The sequence below is a fragment of the Zonotrichia leucophrys genome, chromosome 2 (genome assembly GCF_028769735.1).
Source record: "Zonotrichia leucophrys gambelii isolate GWCS_2022_RI chromosome 2, RI_Zleu_2.0, whole genome shotgun sequence".
Taxonomy (NCBI): Eukaryota; Metazoa; Chordata; class Aves; order Passeriformes; family Passerellidae; genus Zonotrichia; species Zonotrichia leucophrys.
In genome coordinates, this window is record NC_088171.1 from 22073003 (window position 1) to 22085180 (window position 12178).

Sequence of the window (12178 nt, forward strand, 5' to 3'; positions counted from 1 at the left end):
ATACAGCTTCTGCTTATCCTCCAATAAGACAGAGATTTGTGAGGAAAGCTGTCTATAAAGATACAAGATTCCTTAAGAGTGTTTTCAGATCTGTTCCATGCATCATCATCTCATTTCCTGAAGATTGGGTATTGGTAGTGCATTCTCACTCTCACTAGGGAGTAAACTTACTTTTGAAAACTTAGCTTTGCTTTTGAGGTCACAAGGCCTTCTGTCATGGGAGGGATTCTCTGCTTTGTTATAAAAATAGGAATCAATTAAAACCTCAGCCTTCCCCTGAGTCAAACAAAACTTTTCAGATAAAATCCATTTGTATATACAACATTTTTTATTTTTTCCACAAACATTTAATCATTTTTTATGGGATCATTTTTCCTTTTTATGCCCTAAACAACCACATAATTCCTGTGGTTACCCCATGAGACTCTGCTTATTCCCTTCAGTGGCTTCCAGTCAGCTTTTAACCTTTAGTGTGACATTCTTTTGGCAGACTTCAGGAGTATATAGTTTTGAGTTGCAATGTTTGGCTTTTGCTTTCAGCCTTGTGTATGGGCCAGAATCACTGCTCATCAGGAATGGTTCATGGACAGTGAGCTTCAAGTAAAGCAACTAATGAATCTCAGCAAATGTTCTGGCTGCTATGATGTAAATATCAGTGGGAAAACCAGGAGAGTTAGAAAAGGGCAAAGATTTAGCAATATAAATAAATACCTAATGCATAGAGAACAGAAAAAAAAGCTAAAAATGAAATCATAAAATGATTGATAGGTGAGGAAAAAGCACGTGTTTCAAAGGATTGATAAGTGCCTGGACATTTTAAGAGTTCTTCAGAGCAGACACTGTTGAAAATTATTACTTTTATTTTCTTTACTGTAGGTAGGTGTTTGTATTCACTGGTGATTCAAAAAGAATCTGCTCCTTGGTTTAGAATTATCTCAATGACTCATGGGGTATCTCATATACATTAGATAAAATTACTGATTTCAAACTATTTAGCACTCTTTAAGGAAAGTTTATTTGTTTTTGCTTATTTACAGCATTTGAAAATGATCTTTTTTTCAAAACATAAGTATGACTTCTCTTTATTTTTTGCTCAGAACTGTACAAACGTGAAGTGTGTCTTAATTTCGTGCACTGTGGGACAGCTGGAAAGAGGAAAGAGTGCTGCACTAAAAATCAGGTCCCGGCTCTGGGCACAAACATTCCTGGAGGTAATACACACAAACATCTCTTTCTATACACATAAAATAATAATTTATTTGAGCAGATATTTTAAAATAAAAATTAATAAATTAAATGGGGCAAATGTAAATACTTCTTGCTACCATTTTCTTTGAAGATAACATCTCACTGGTTCCTGTCCAGGTTTTTTGGATGCTGCTTACATTTTTTTTTCTTGCTATCACTCCTACTTGAAGATTCCAAGATTATTTTTAAGTACCTCTCCTAGTTTTGTTTCTGCTTTCCTAGACTGACCTAAATGTTCTGCATTTATAACCTCTTTTCCAATGGAAGGTTTTTCTTGGAGCCAAAGAGTGTATCATGTACACTATGTTCAGCTTAAACATTCATTGTTATTCATTCTCTGTTAATCTAGGGAAGAGTAGTATGCATCAAGCTCATATGATACATGACACTCATGTAGTGACAATCTGTCTTACTGCTCAAAGGGGCAGTGTAGATGATGGGAAAAAATAAAACTTCTCTTTGCAAATTCTTGCATTCCAACTTCTGCTCTCAGATTTATATTCACACTGCATAAAGGGACCTGTTGGAGTGAGGGCAGAGGAGGGCTACAAAGATGACTGGAAGAATAAAACAGTTCTCTTGTGAGGAAAGGCTGAGAGAGCTGGGGTTGTTGAGCCTGGAGAAGGGAAGGCTGCAGGAAGAGCTTATAGCACCTTCCAGTACCTAAAGGGGTCTTCTGAGAAAGATGGGAACAAATCTTTTAGCAGGGCAATAAAACAAGGGGTAATGGTTTTCAACTACAAGTGCATCTATTTAGATTAGATGCAAGAAAGAAGTGTTTCAAAATGAGGGTGGTGAAATGCTGGAACAGGTTGCCCAGAGAGATGCGCAGATGTGGCAGATGTCCCATGCCTGGAAACATTCAAGGTCAGATTGGACTCTGAGCAGCTTGGACCAATTGAAGATGTCCATGCTTATGGCAGATGACTTTTAAAGTTCCCTTCCAACCCAAATTATTCTATGATTTTGTAAGGCAGAGGGATTTTACTGTGAGCTGTTACCTCACAGCTGGCCTTGTGTCTGTATTTACTCTACAGTTTTCATACCTTTAACACTGGAAAATACACTGAGATACATTTGCTGTTATTAAGAAATACCTGCATCTCCTGTCTCGATCAAGCTGATTTATTATTGGCTTGTTTCTCAAGGAATTCAGGATTTCTCAGTCTTTCTATCTGGAATGCAAGAATCTTTCCTGAGTTCCCTACAGCTGTGGGAGAATTCTTCATATGCAGGGTACCTCTTACCTAGCAAGAGAAGAATTGAGGATCTTCAGTTTACTGCTTTAAATTAAGCTCCTCATGCATTTGAAGTTAATTTCTCCCTTCCCTCAAATATGAAAGTAGACCAAAGAAATTCATCCTCACTTGCTTTCCTGGAGAAATGAGAGCAGATAGGATAATATTTCCAGAAAGCTGAATGCCAGATCAGTAGCTAACCAAATCCATAATGGGTGCAAACTTTTGGGAGGTCATTGGTCTCCCTTGGTGTACCGGACTATGGCAGTGGTTATTTGAAAGGATGACTTGAAAGGTTTTTCTACCTATCTGTCAGGAGGCCAGGTCACATTCTGTCTTTCTTCTCCAAAAGCTGTTGTAGGACCACTGTGACCAAAGAACACTGAAGTTCTGTCCTCACTCTCTAGCCTTGCTTGAAGAGATTTCTATCTCACTCAGTAACAAAGGACATCCTTTCAGAGACTAAGTGAACTAATTCCTGATTTGTCAGTGCATTTTCTTTCTATGAACAATCAATCCCAAGAAACTTTCATATCCTTTCTTCAGTTCCATTAACAAAAAAAAGGCTTTTAAGAGGAAGCATATTTTAAAAATGTTAGATATGTCTAGATACTCTAGAATGGATGTACCTCATTTAGGTTTGCTGAGTGAGTCATCTGCTAGTGCAAAAAAAAAAAAAGGCAAGGTCTGGTTCAAATTTAAGCCCAAAAACATGACAGTTTGGATGTGTCTTTATCCTTCCAAATCTGGGAAATGGGATGGACATCATTTGGTGCAAGCTTTTGCAAAGGACAGAAAGTACCAGTATGTAAGCATCTCTACAGCTATGGAAGAAGCATATCTATTGGGAAATAGAATGGGCATTTGATTCCATTTTTTCCCAATTTCTTGGGAATTAAGATTAAGAGGCTGCTGGACAAGCTCACACAGGCTATTAAGTTCAGGTAAGAGCTTCACTGCACTGGTTCTCTGTTCCTAACACACAGAGAGAAGCAGAGATATTATCCTTGACTGGAACAATATATGACAATATTGAGCACTGCAGTGGGCAAGCAATAACACAGAGGATCTTCATCATTTTCTTCACCAAGCAAAAGATAAAGCTCCCTTAGCTACCTTCCTTACTGGGAACTGAGCCTGATGTATTCCAGATCCAGTCAAGTCTTTCTCCTCATCATTCTGCTGGTGAAATACAATTAACTCTGAAAGGGCCAAAAAGTAGATCTTGTGAAAAAATCCTGTGCACAGATCTTTAGATGAAGTTTCTAGGCTATTTACAGCTATTTCTGTGGAAATTAGCCTCATTAGGATTTTCCTAAGTCTAGTTTAGTATATGTCAATAAAGATCTGTAAGAGATTAAAGTTAAACAAAATTAATGAGAAACAGTTTCTCTGAGTTTTTGGCTGTGACAGGAGATGGGTAACAATTGAAATAAACTAGCCACAGGGGACACAAAATCTCCTTTTTTTGGATAACTCTTAGTAAAAACAATCTTTTTGTGGGGTTTAACTTTAGTTGGACTGACTTAGGTTCAGAACGAGTGTAACTGCATGAAATTCAGTGGCATGTTTAATGCAAGAGCAGTGGAACTCATTTTATGAAATTTTAGTAATCTAAAGTTAGATGCAAAAGCTGGTTGCTAACTCTGTAGACAGTGACAAGACAGAGAGGTATCTTCAGAGGATGCATTATCCAGCTGATTTGAAACCTCTCTCTGTCTGATCTGGATGGGGAGAAGGGTCAAAGCTGGGCCTTGGGACCTGGGTGTGTGCAAACACACCAGGCAATGCCAGTGCTGCAGTCCCTTTAGTTCCTCCTTGCCCTTTAATAAACCCTGCTTGCTCTGCCTGCACCTCCCTTCACTCAGGGAGCTCCAGGCAGAGATGGAATGTTACACCAGCTTGTGGGCAGGGACAAGGGTGAGCCATCCTGTAGATTCATAGGAAAGACCTCGTGGGAAACACTCCTACCAGATTACTCCACTGGTCTTACATACCCTTGCTATCAAACAAGACTCTTTATGGGCTGTGATTTTACCTTTTCCCTGTAAACATTTCTGTGTCTTTTCAATAGTAATTTGCAATTCTTGTTAAGAATCAGAAAAACTCCACTCAAAGCAACAGAATTTTTTTCCTAAGTAGAAAAAGGTAGTTTCCAGAGAACTGTTGCATCCCCCAATTTATGTCTAATTATATGCCAGAATAACATGATCTTTATTTCACATGCAAACTTGGAGACAGTAAATAGTGTCCTAGGGTCTGGTTGTCTTCCTTCCACTCATCTCAAAACAGTTCCCTTTTTCACAGCCCCTTTTAAAATTAACAGTTACACAACCATCACCATAAAAGACCGTAGAACATAATTAGTTTCCTAAAAAGGGCACAATCTGCTCTTAGTAAGTCTGCAACTGTTGTTAACTAGGCTAAAATCTGCAGATTCAAACTGAGGATTAAAATGCATTTAAAATAATCAGGATGAGGTTATTGTGACTCAGGATGAGATTATTGTGACTCAGGAAGGACTGTTCAAGGGCCAGACTGAACCCCACTGTCATGCTTTTGTAAAGAAACTTAGGGTAAAAGTCTCTAGAGAAGCATTGCAGTTCATGTAAAAGTTAATGTAAAAGTTTTCATATGCCAAAGAAATCAGAATAATGGTGACATGCAACATTACTCAACTGTGTTATAATTTAAATGAAGACATGATGATTTGCAGAAGAATTTTTTTGTGGTCATTAAAACCGAGAACACAGTGTCAGGATGTTTTTTCTTCTTAAAGATATGCTAATGCAAACCTGAGAAGGATTTTATTGGAAGTGATTAATTTATGCTAGGGTGAAATAATTAATGTTTTTAATCGAAGTTACATGGGCAAACATGTGTATGTTGTTGCCACAAAAGACCTGTCATGTATTGAGTAACTCCTTCCTCTTACACTTAGTTTAACTGACAACAGCTGACCCTTTTGTCTCCTGACAGTTGTGACCTGTAACATTAAAACCCAAACTCCCATAACAAATAACAGCTAAGTGACGTGCAGTGATTGGACACATTTGAATAAATAAAGCAGCACAAATTTCCCAACCAGCCAACAAAGATAGAGACAGACATTGTGCAAAGGCCAAGAAGAATCACATACTTTTTTGGAGTAACTTCAAAGTCTGGCTGTAAATATGAACTCTCTAGTAAAGCTGACTTTTGGATTCAGACTTGCTGATCAGGCAAATAATAGCCTGATTTGTTCAAAACAGAAACAACCTTACATGGTTATGTTATGTTGTGTTCTGATGGGGCTCCATTATGTCTCCATTTGTCTAATCATATTTCTGAGTCATCTGAGGGAGACCCAAAGGGATTTGGTCCAGTATTTGCATGGATGGGTATTTTTGAGTATAAGACTCAGAGTTGGCTAGTAAAACATCTGTTTTGAAAATGCATTTCTAAGTGATGAAGCTGTATAATCTGTCTGATTTGTAACAACCTTGAGGCTCTGAGCTCTTTGGAACTTAAAACATTGTGGGATATGGAACTCAGTGCATTCTTAGCTACTGTTTCATCCTGTACTGAAAATTTCTCATAATGATACAAATCTCTTTCTGGGAGAGGTAGGGGAGGCAGTAATCTACAAAACCACAGAGGATGTGTAAGGTTCCCAAGAAGTTTGAAGTTTATTGTATTTTCTTTTAATATTACTGAATATAATTGTATTGTTTCTCTCTTGACGTTTTGGCAGTTCCCGATATGTGAATTTGGCACTCCTGATCACATGAACTTTAATAGTTAGAAGGGAGGAAAAATCTAGTTTTAATCAGAAAAAGTTGAAAAGCAAGAGAAGCACCACTGCATTTTGGTGCTCTCTTGGTACCCAAAGTCATATTTTGGCTTCTCTGTTAAATACTCATTATTTCAATGTTTTCAAATGTGCACTGATCTTTTTTCTTTTTACATGCATAAAAATGGAAATATATGCTTGGCATATTAATGGTGATGTGTGCTGCAGCACTCTTAACTGCCTGACTGGTATCCAAAACCTGAAACTAAATACCTAAGCTCTATGTTCAACACATGGAGAAAAGGAGATACCTCAGACAAAGTGACCTGCATTAACCATCAGGTTGCTGCATGAGGGTTGTTTCTTATCAGGAGGATAGGCACCCAAATCAGGATTTAGGAGGAATATGTTCACCCTTTTTGAACACAAAATCCAAAAATTATTTAGAAGGCACCTATAAATTTAGATGAAAGACTTGAAGAGGACTCGGTTTATTCCATATTAATTGGCAGAAGCAAGAGCTGGCAGTCCAATGATTAGGGAATTCAGGACTGGAAGACGCAAATTCAATTCGCACTCAGCTTGAGAGGCCCCACATCCCTGCTTTATAAAATGATGGTGTTCCCTTCTGCTGAAGCTGCACCAAGGATATAAAAAGAAATTGAGAGGTGTGGAAGGGTGTAGAAAATGAGGAAGACCATGATGTAACACCTTTGTTTGTACCATCAACTACAAGTTCTGCTAGTCCTGGCATCCACCTTTGCCTTCATTGCCTGGAACCCGGAGCTGTCACCACTGTTGGAGTGCACGTTCTAATGAGAGATTTTGTTGAGAATCTCCATATTTTATTACTGGTGAACTCAGAGCCTCTTTAGTGTGGTAGAAGTTCTCTAGGCCAGGTAATGCTTTTACGGTAAGGATTCAGTTCAGCTACACAAAGGCCATTAGAGGAAGAATGCAGATAGTTGAGCAGCGGGGCCACACATGTGTGCTGGCAGAGGCTTGGAGCTCAGAACAGAGGTGAACTGGTGGAGGTGATGTGAGACAGGTGAGAGATCCTCTTGTACAAGGTCCTTTATTTGTTCGCTTTTCTTCCTCTCATCTTTACTATGGGAGCAATTATTCGATCTGTAAGTGGAATATGACCCCAAGAAACAATAATTTCTGTCCTTAGCATCCTCCAGCCCAGAACCTCTTTCTATGTCCAGTGGAAAACATCTCAGTCCAGGGAAGATTGCTTAGTATTTTCAAAGAATAATTCTGCAGCTAACCTAAATTCCCTGTGTGTGGAAGGAAGTGGTGAGACAGAAAAATTAGTGAGAGAGACATCTTGTGCCCCCATTCATTTCCATATATAAGCTATATATGGAAGTTTAAGTAGATTATTTTAATCCAGACTGAGAATTAAAAGCCAGAAATTTTATGTGCTGCCCTTCAAGTCACATATAATAACAAAAGGAAGAAGTCATCAAGAAAAATTTTGGTTGCATCAAAACACTATTGCTATTTGAAAAAACAAAATAAGTAAAACCAAAAACTTTGGTTGTGGCCAAAAATATTATATTATACTCTATTTGATTGTTTATATGGAATGAAGGCTAGAAAAAAAAGAGACCTTTGCATGGGGCTGAACTACCTGGAGGTCTTTTGGGTATGGGCTGGTTTTGTTTTAATTCATTTTTATTTAAAATATTTTCAGTGTTAGCAAAAGCAGAACATGAGACTCTTCCTAGATGTGCTACAGTATAAGTAATGTTAGGTATATGAAGAAATAAACCTCTTAGATTGATAACCATTATAATCTTTATATAGAAATATTTTGGAATCACAACAAAACAGCTGCCTCCATTATAACCTAAAATAGGCTGTCAAAATGAATGTAAAAAATACAATATGTGAAGTGTAAGAATATAATGATAAAGAGAAGGATGTGTTGATTTTTCAGAGTATTTTCTTTGGTCACTGCTATGTTTGGGTGGAGATATCCTCTTGCCACAAATGGCACAAATACAATTTACCATGTGTACAGAGTCACATGCACATTTTTAAACAAATTATTAAGAAGAAGTAGTTGTATGAGCTCTACTCTCTATTGGCAGCACTTCAGGTTTTGGGAGGTATTGGTCAAAGAAAGCAAGCTAATGAATTCCCACAGCATGTATTAAAAAGGTATTGCTTATCCTCCTGTCTTTAAAGTGTGCCAGGCTCCAGCAGATACAAAGGGAAACAAATGTTAATCAAGCAGTGCCAAAATTGTCACAGTACTGAACTTCATGTGCAAAAGTTGCAAATTCTTGGGATAAAAATACCACCACAGTGTGCAGCTTGCCGTAGGGGAACCATGTGCATTTCAGCTAGGCTACAGCTAAGCAGAAAAAAAAAAAAAAAAGGAAAAAAAGATTTCCAAGAGCCTGAACAATTCTTCATAGAAGCAATGGAGCAGAGTAATTCTGGGGACTCTCTCCAGTAGCTCAACTCTTCAAACCGGCAGAACAGCAATGATCTGCCAGCCTTTAAGCTGCTAAAGATTTTGTTCCTCCTACCCTCAGTCTAGCTCCCTGGGATCCAGAATTGTCCCTGCATTTCAGTGTGCTCTCTGACCAGGATGCCCACATGCCTTAGAGATGCTTTGTGGGGGGTCAGTAGGTCTGTGCTTGAGCTTTCTGCAGAGAGCAGCAGCATCCCACTGGAGCCTGGTGAACTGTCTTTCCAATTGTCAAACATTTTCCATCACTTCTCACATTATTTTGGTCTCAATTGTATGTAGGAAAACACTGAACTCCATATTTATTGGGAACACTTTCCTTTATTTCTGGCTTTTTTTTTTGTCTTGCAACTTTTAAAGAAAACAAAGGCTTAAATTCAAAAATCTATTTGTGAAACAAAAGCATGTAGAGAGAGAAGCTGTAATAAGTACATCATCAGGATCTGCTACCCAGGCAACACAGGGGATGGCCATGTTTTGCCTGCTTCCCAGAATATTGCAAACTACTGTTTCAGCAACGAGCACAAGATCAGTTTCTGCTTGTTCTAACACAAGGGGAACCACAAAAGACCAGTGTAGTTAAGGCTGGGCTCTCTACTGTTGATCATTAAGCACTGACACAAATACCAGATCCTTTCTTCTCCTTCCTCTGAGCCATGACTAAATCCTCAGCTTGAATTTCAAACCACAAGTCCTGCAGTTTCCAGTAAATACTGAATATTTAAACATACTCTATTTAAAAATGATATGGTAAAGAAATGTTGTTTCTTGCAATTGGCTTGAGAATTATAGAAAAAGCGGTAGGAAAGACAGCTGCTTGTATCTTAAAGGTGTTAGGACAAGTAAAAATCTTGTTTACAGCCAATGTTGACCACAGTCATTGTTTTCAAGTCCTTTGCCACAAACACATCATTCTGTAAATGCAGGAAAATAACTCTCTAGTCTTTTATAGTCTAGTCTCCATTCCTGTTTTCCAGCATTTCCAGGAGCTAATCAAGGGCTGAGACGAGCTGGTAGCTGTGGTCACAACCCAGGCTTATTAACCCAAGCCAAGCATTAATCCACAGGAAGTACCCTCCTCTGATGTTCTTGTTGCTGATACAAGCTGAAAATGAAATAAGCCATGTATAGTAGGTGAAAGGCTTTATATTTCCATTACTGCTGTTTCCTTTATAGGAGGTTTCAACAGAGTTAATGCCTTTACTGTACCTTAGCCAATCCAGCTCATTGTCTAATGTCTACTTCTTCAATAATATAACATATTCTGCTCTCTCCATTACAGATTATGTTTATAAATCATATAATCATATCCAGAATCCTGCTTGATAATAATTGCTTAGGATTGAAAGTATAAGGCTTTTTTTAGTTTTTTTTTCTGAATGCACAGTCACAGAAACATGCTGAGATTTTGTGGGAGGAGGAATCTAGTGCTGAAGAATAAAATACCAAGAATGTCTTGAGTCTGGAAATAGAAAATAATTAATGTGATAAGGAGAAGTTATTTTTCTGAATACCACCTCATAGATGATCAGCACCATGAATGTGTATAAATCCACTTATTTAGCAAGCCTAATTTTTCATTTCAAACACAATTGATAGAAATAGATGGATACTGATAGTTCCCTTTCATTTGATGCTATCTGTGTTAAGCAGCTGATTTGACTATGGCTGTGTAGTTGTTTGAAACAGATTTTTTAGTATTGCTCTTTCCTAGTATAGGCCCCAAGGAGAGGTTGACTTTTCTGATAATAACCATTCAGCTGCTCTCAATATTTTAAAAGAACAAAATTATGGCATAGCCAAATTTGTTCCAGAAGGCAATAAATGTGCTGGCTTTTTATCACCCTCACATATTCGGAGAGAAAATTACTCTTTTAAAAGGAGACTGAATGGACAAAGCAAATACCAGAACTACAACCCTGGAGCTCAGGAGAACACCCTTTACAGGGATCTTTTTGGAAGAAGTCCATTGGAGATTATCTTGAAAAAAAAAAAAAGAGAAGTCCAGAAGAACTACTGATTCTCCAGGATCATCGTCCTTTAAGCTCAAGAACTGTCCATCTTGACAAGTGGTTTTGCCATCTTGGTACAACTCAGACATACAAAGATGGTGATAGGTTAAAGGTTGGACTCAATCATCTTGCAGGTCTTTTCCAATCTTTATGATTCCATGAAACATAAAAGAGGTGGAAGCAGAGTCAGTTGACCCTGTGCAGGGGTTGGATAAGGAATGGAGAGAGTGTCTGAGAAGGCAAGGACAGAGATGGGAAATCAGAAGCCCACCTAAGCCTAGCAAGGGATTTAAAGGCATTAAAGAGACTTCTATAAGTATATCAGCTGCCAAAAGAAGACAAAGGAAAATATGGGTCTTCTGCTGAATGGGACATAGAAAAGGCTCACTTACCCAAGGCCTCCCTCCATCACTTTTGTCTTTATGGAGAAAATCTGCATACAGTAAACTAAGGTCTCTGGAACCAGAGACGAAATTTGCAGCTATCAACATTTATCTTCAGCAGAGGGATATAAGGATAGGGAAACATTTAAACAAATCAGATGTACAAAAGTCAAAAAAACATGATGGAATACACATAGAAGTCCTGAGAGAGGGGCAATGAGAATGTCAGACGTTTCTCAATTATCTTTGAAAGTTCATGGTCCTTAAAAACTGCAAGAAAGAAAATGGTAACACCTGTCTTCAAAGAGGATTCAGAGAAGTATAGGTCAGTCAGCATTATTTCAATCCTTGAGAAGAGAAGGTGATGGAGAAAAAAATGTGGAAGCCCTTTGCAAACATCTCAAGGACAGGAAGATGACTGGAAGCTGTCAGGATGGATTTACAAAAGGGATATCATGCTTACCAACTTGATAGCCTGGTAATTTGCAGATGGTAGTGAAGTGGAAGGAGTGGTTGATACACCAGTTGTTTGTACTGCCCTTCAGAGGAACCTCAACAGGCTGGAGAAGTGAGTTGGCAGGAATTTCATAAAGGGTGACAAAGGGAAATGCAAAGTTTTGTACCACAAGAGGAATAATCCTATGTACTGATGCAACCAACCAGTTGCAAGGCAGTGCTCTGGCAAAAGATCTTGGAGTCCTGTGGGATGCAGAGTTGACCATGAGCCACTGTGTGTGCCCTTGCAGGAAAGAAAGTCAACAACCTCCTGGGCTGCATTAGGAAGAGCGTTGCCAGCAGGCCAAGGGAATTGATTCTCCCTCTGTACTCAGCACTGATAAAACAGACCTGAAGTTCAGTCCTGGGCTCCCTGAGACGATTGGATAGTGGATATAGTGGAACAAGTCCAGCTAAAAGCCACAATGATGGTTAAGGGCTTGGAGTATTCAATATACCAGGAGAGGCTGAGAGAGATGGGAGTGTTCAGTCTAGAGAAGAGAAACCTCAGGAGGGATCTCATCAGCAGTTGTAAACACATGATT

The 12178-nt window shown here is 38.6% G+C and overlaps 1 protein-coding gene across 3 annotated transcripts in view; it reads left to right on the forward strand.

Moving 5' to 3' along the window:
• ITGA8 (integrin subunit alpha 8) overlaps window positions 1-12178 on the forward strand; it is a 111782-nt gene that overhangs the window by 83324 nt on the left and 16280 nt on the right. For all 3 annotated transcript variants that reach the window (XR_010439096.1, XM_064704211.1, XM_064704212.1), the window contains one exon: window positions 1098-1211. Coding sequence is in view for 2 of the 3 variants with exons in the window: in XM_064704211.1 (XP_064560281.1) it covers window positions 1098-1211 (114 nt within the window). In the remaining variant the exon portion in view is untranslated. The remainder of the gene's footprint in view (window positions 1-1097; window positions 1212-12178) is intronic.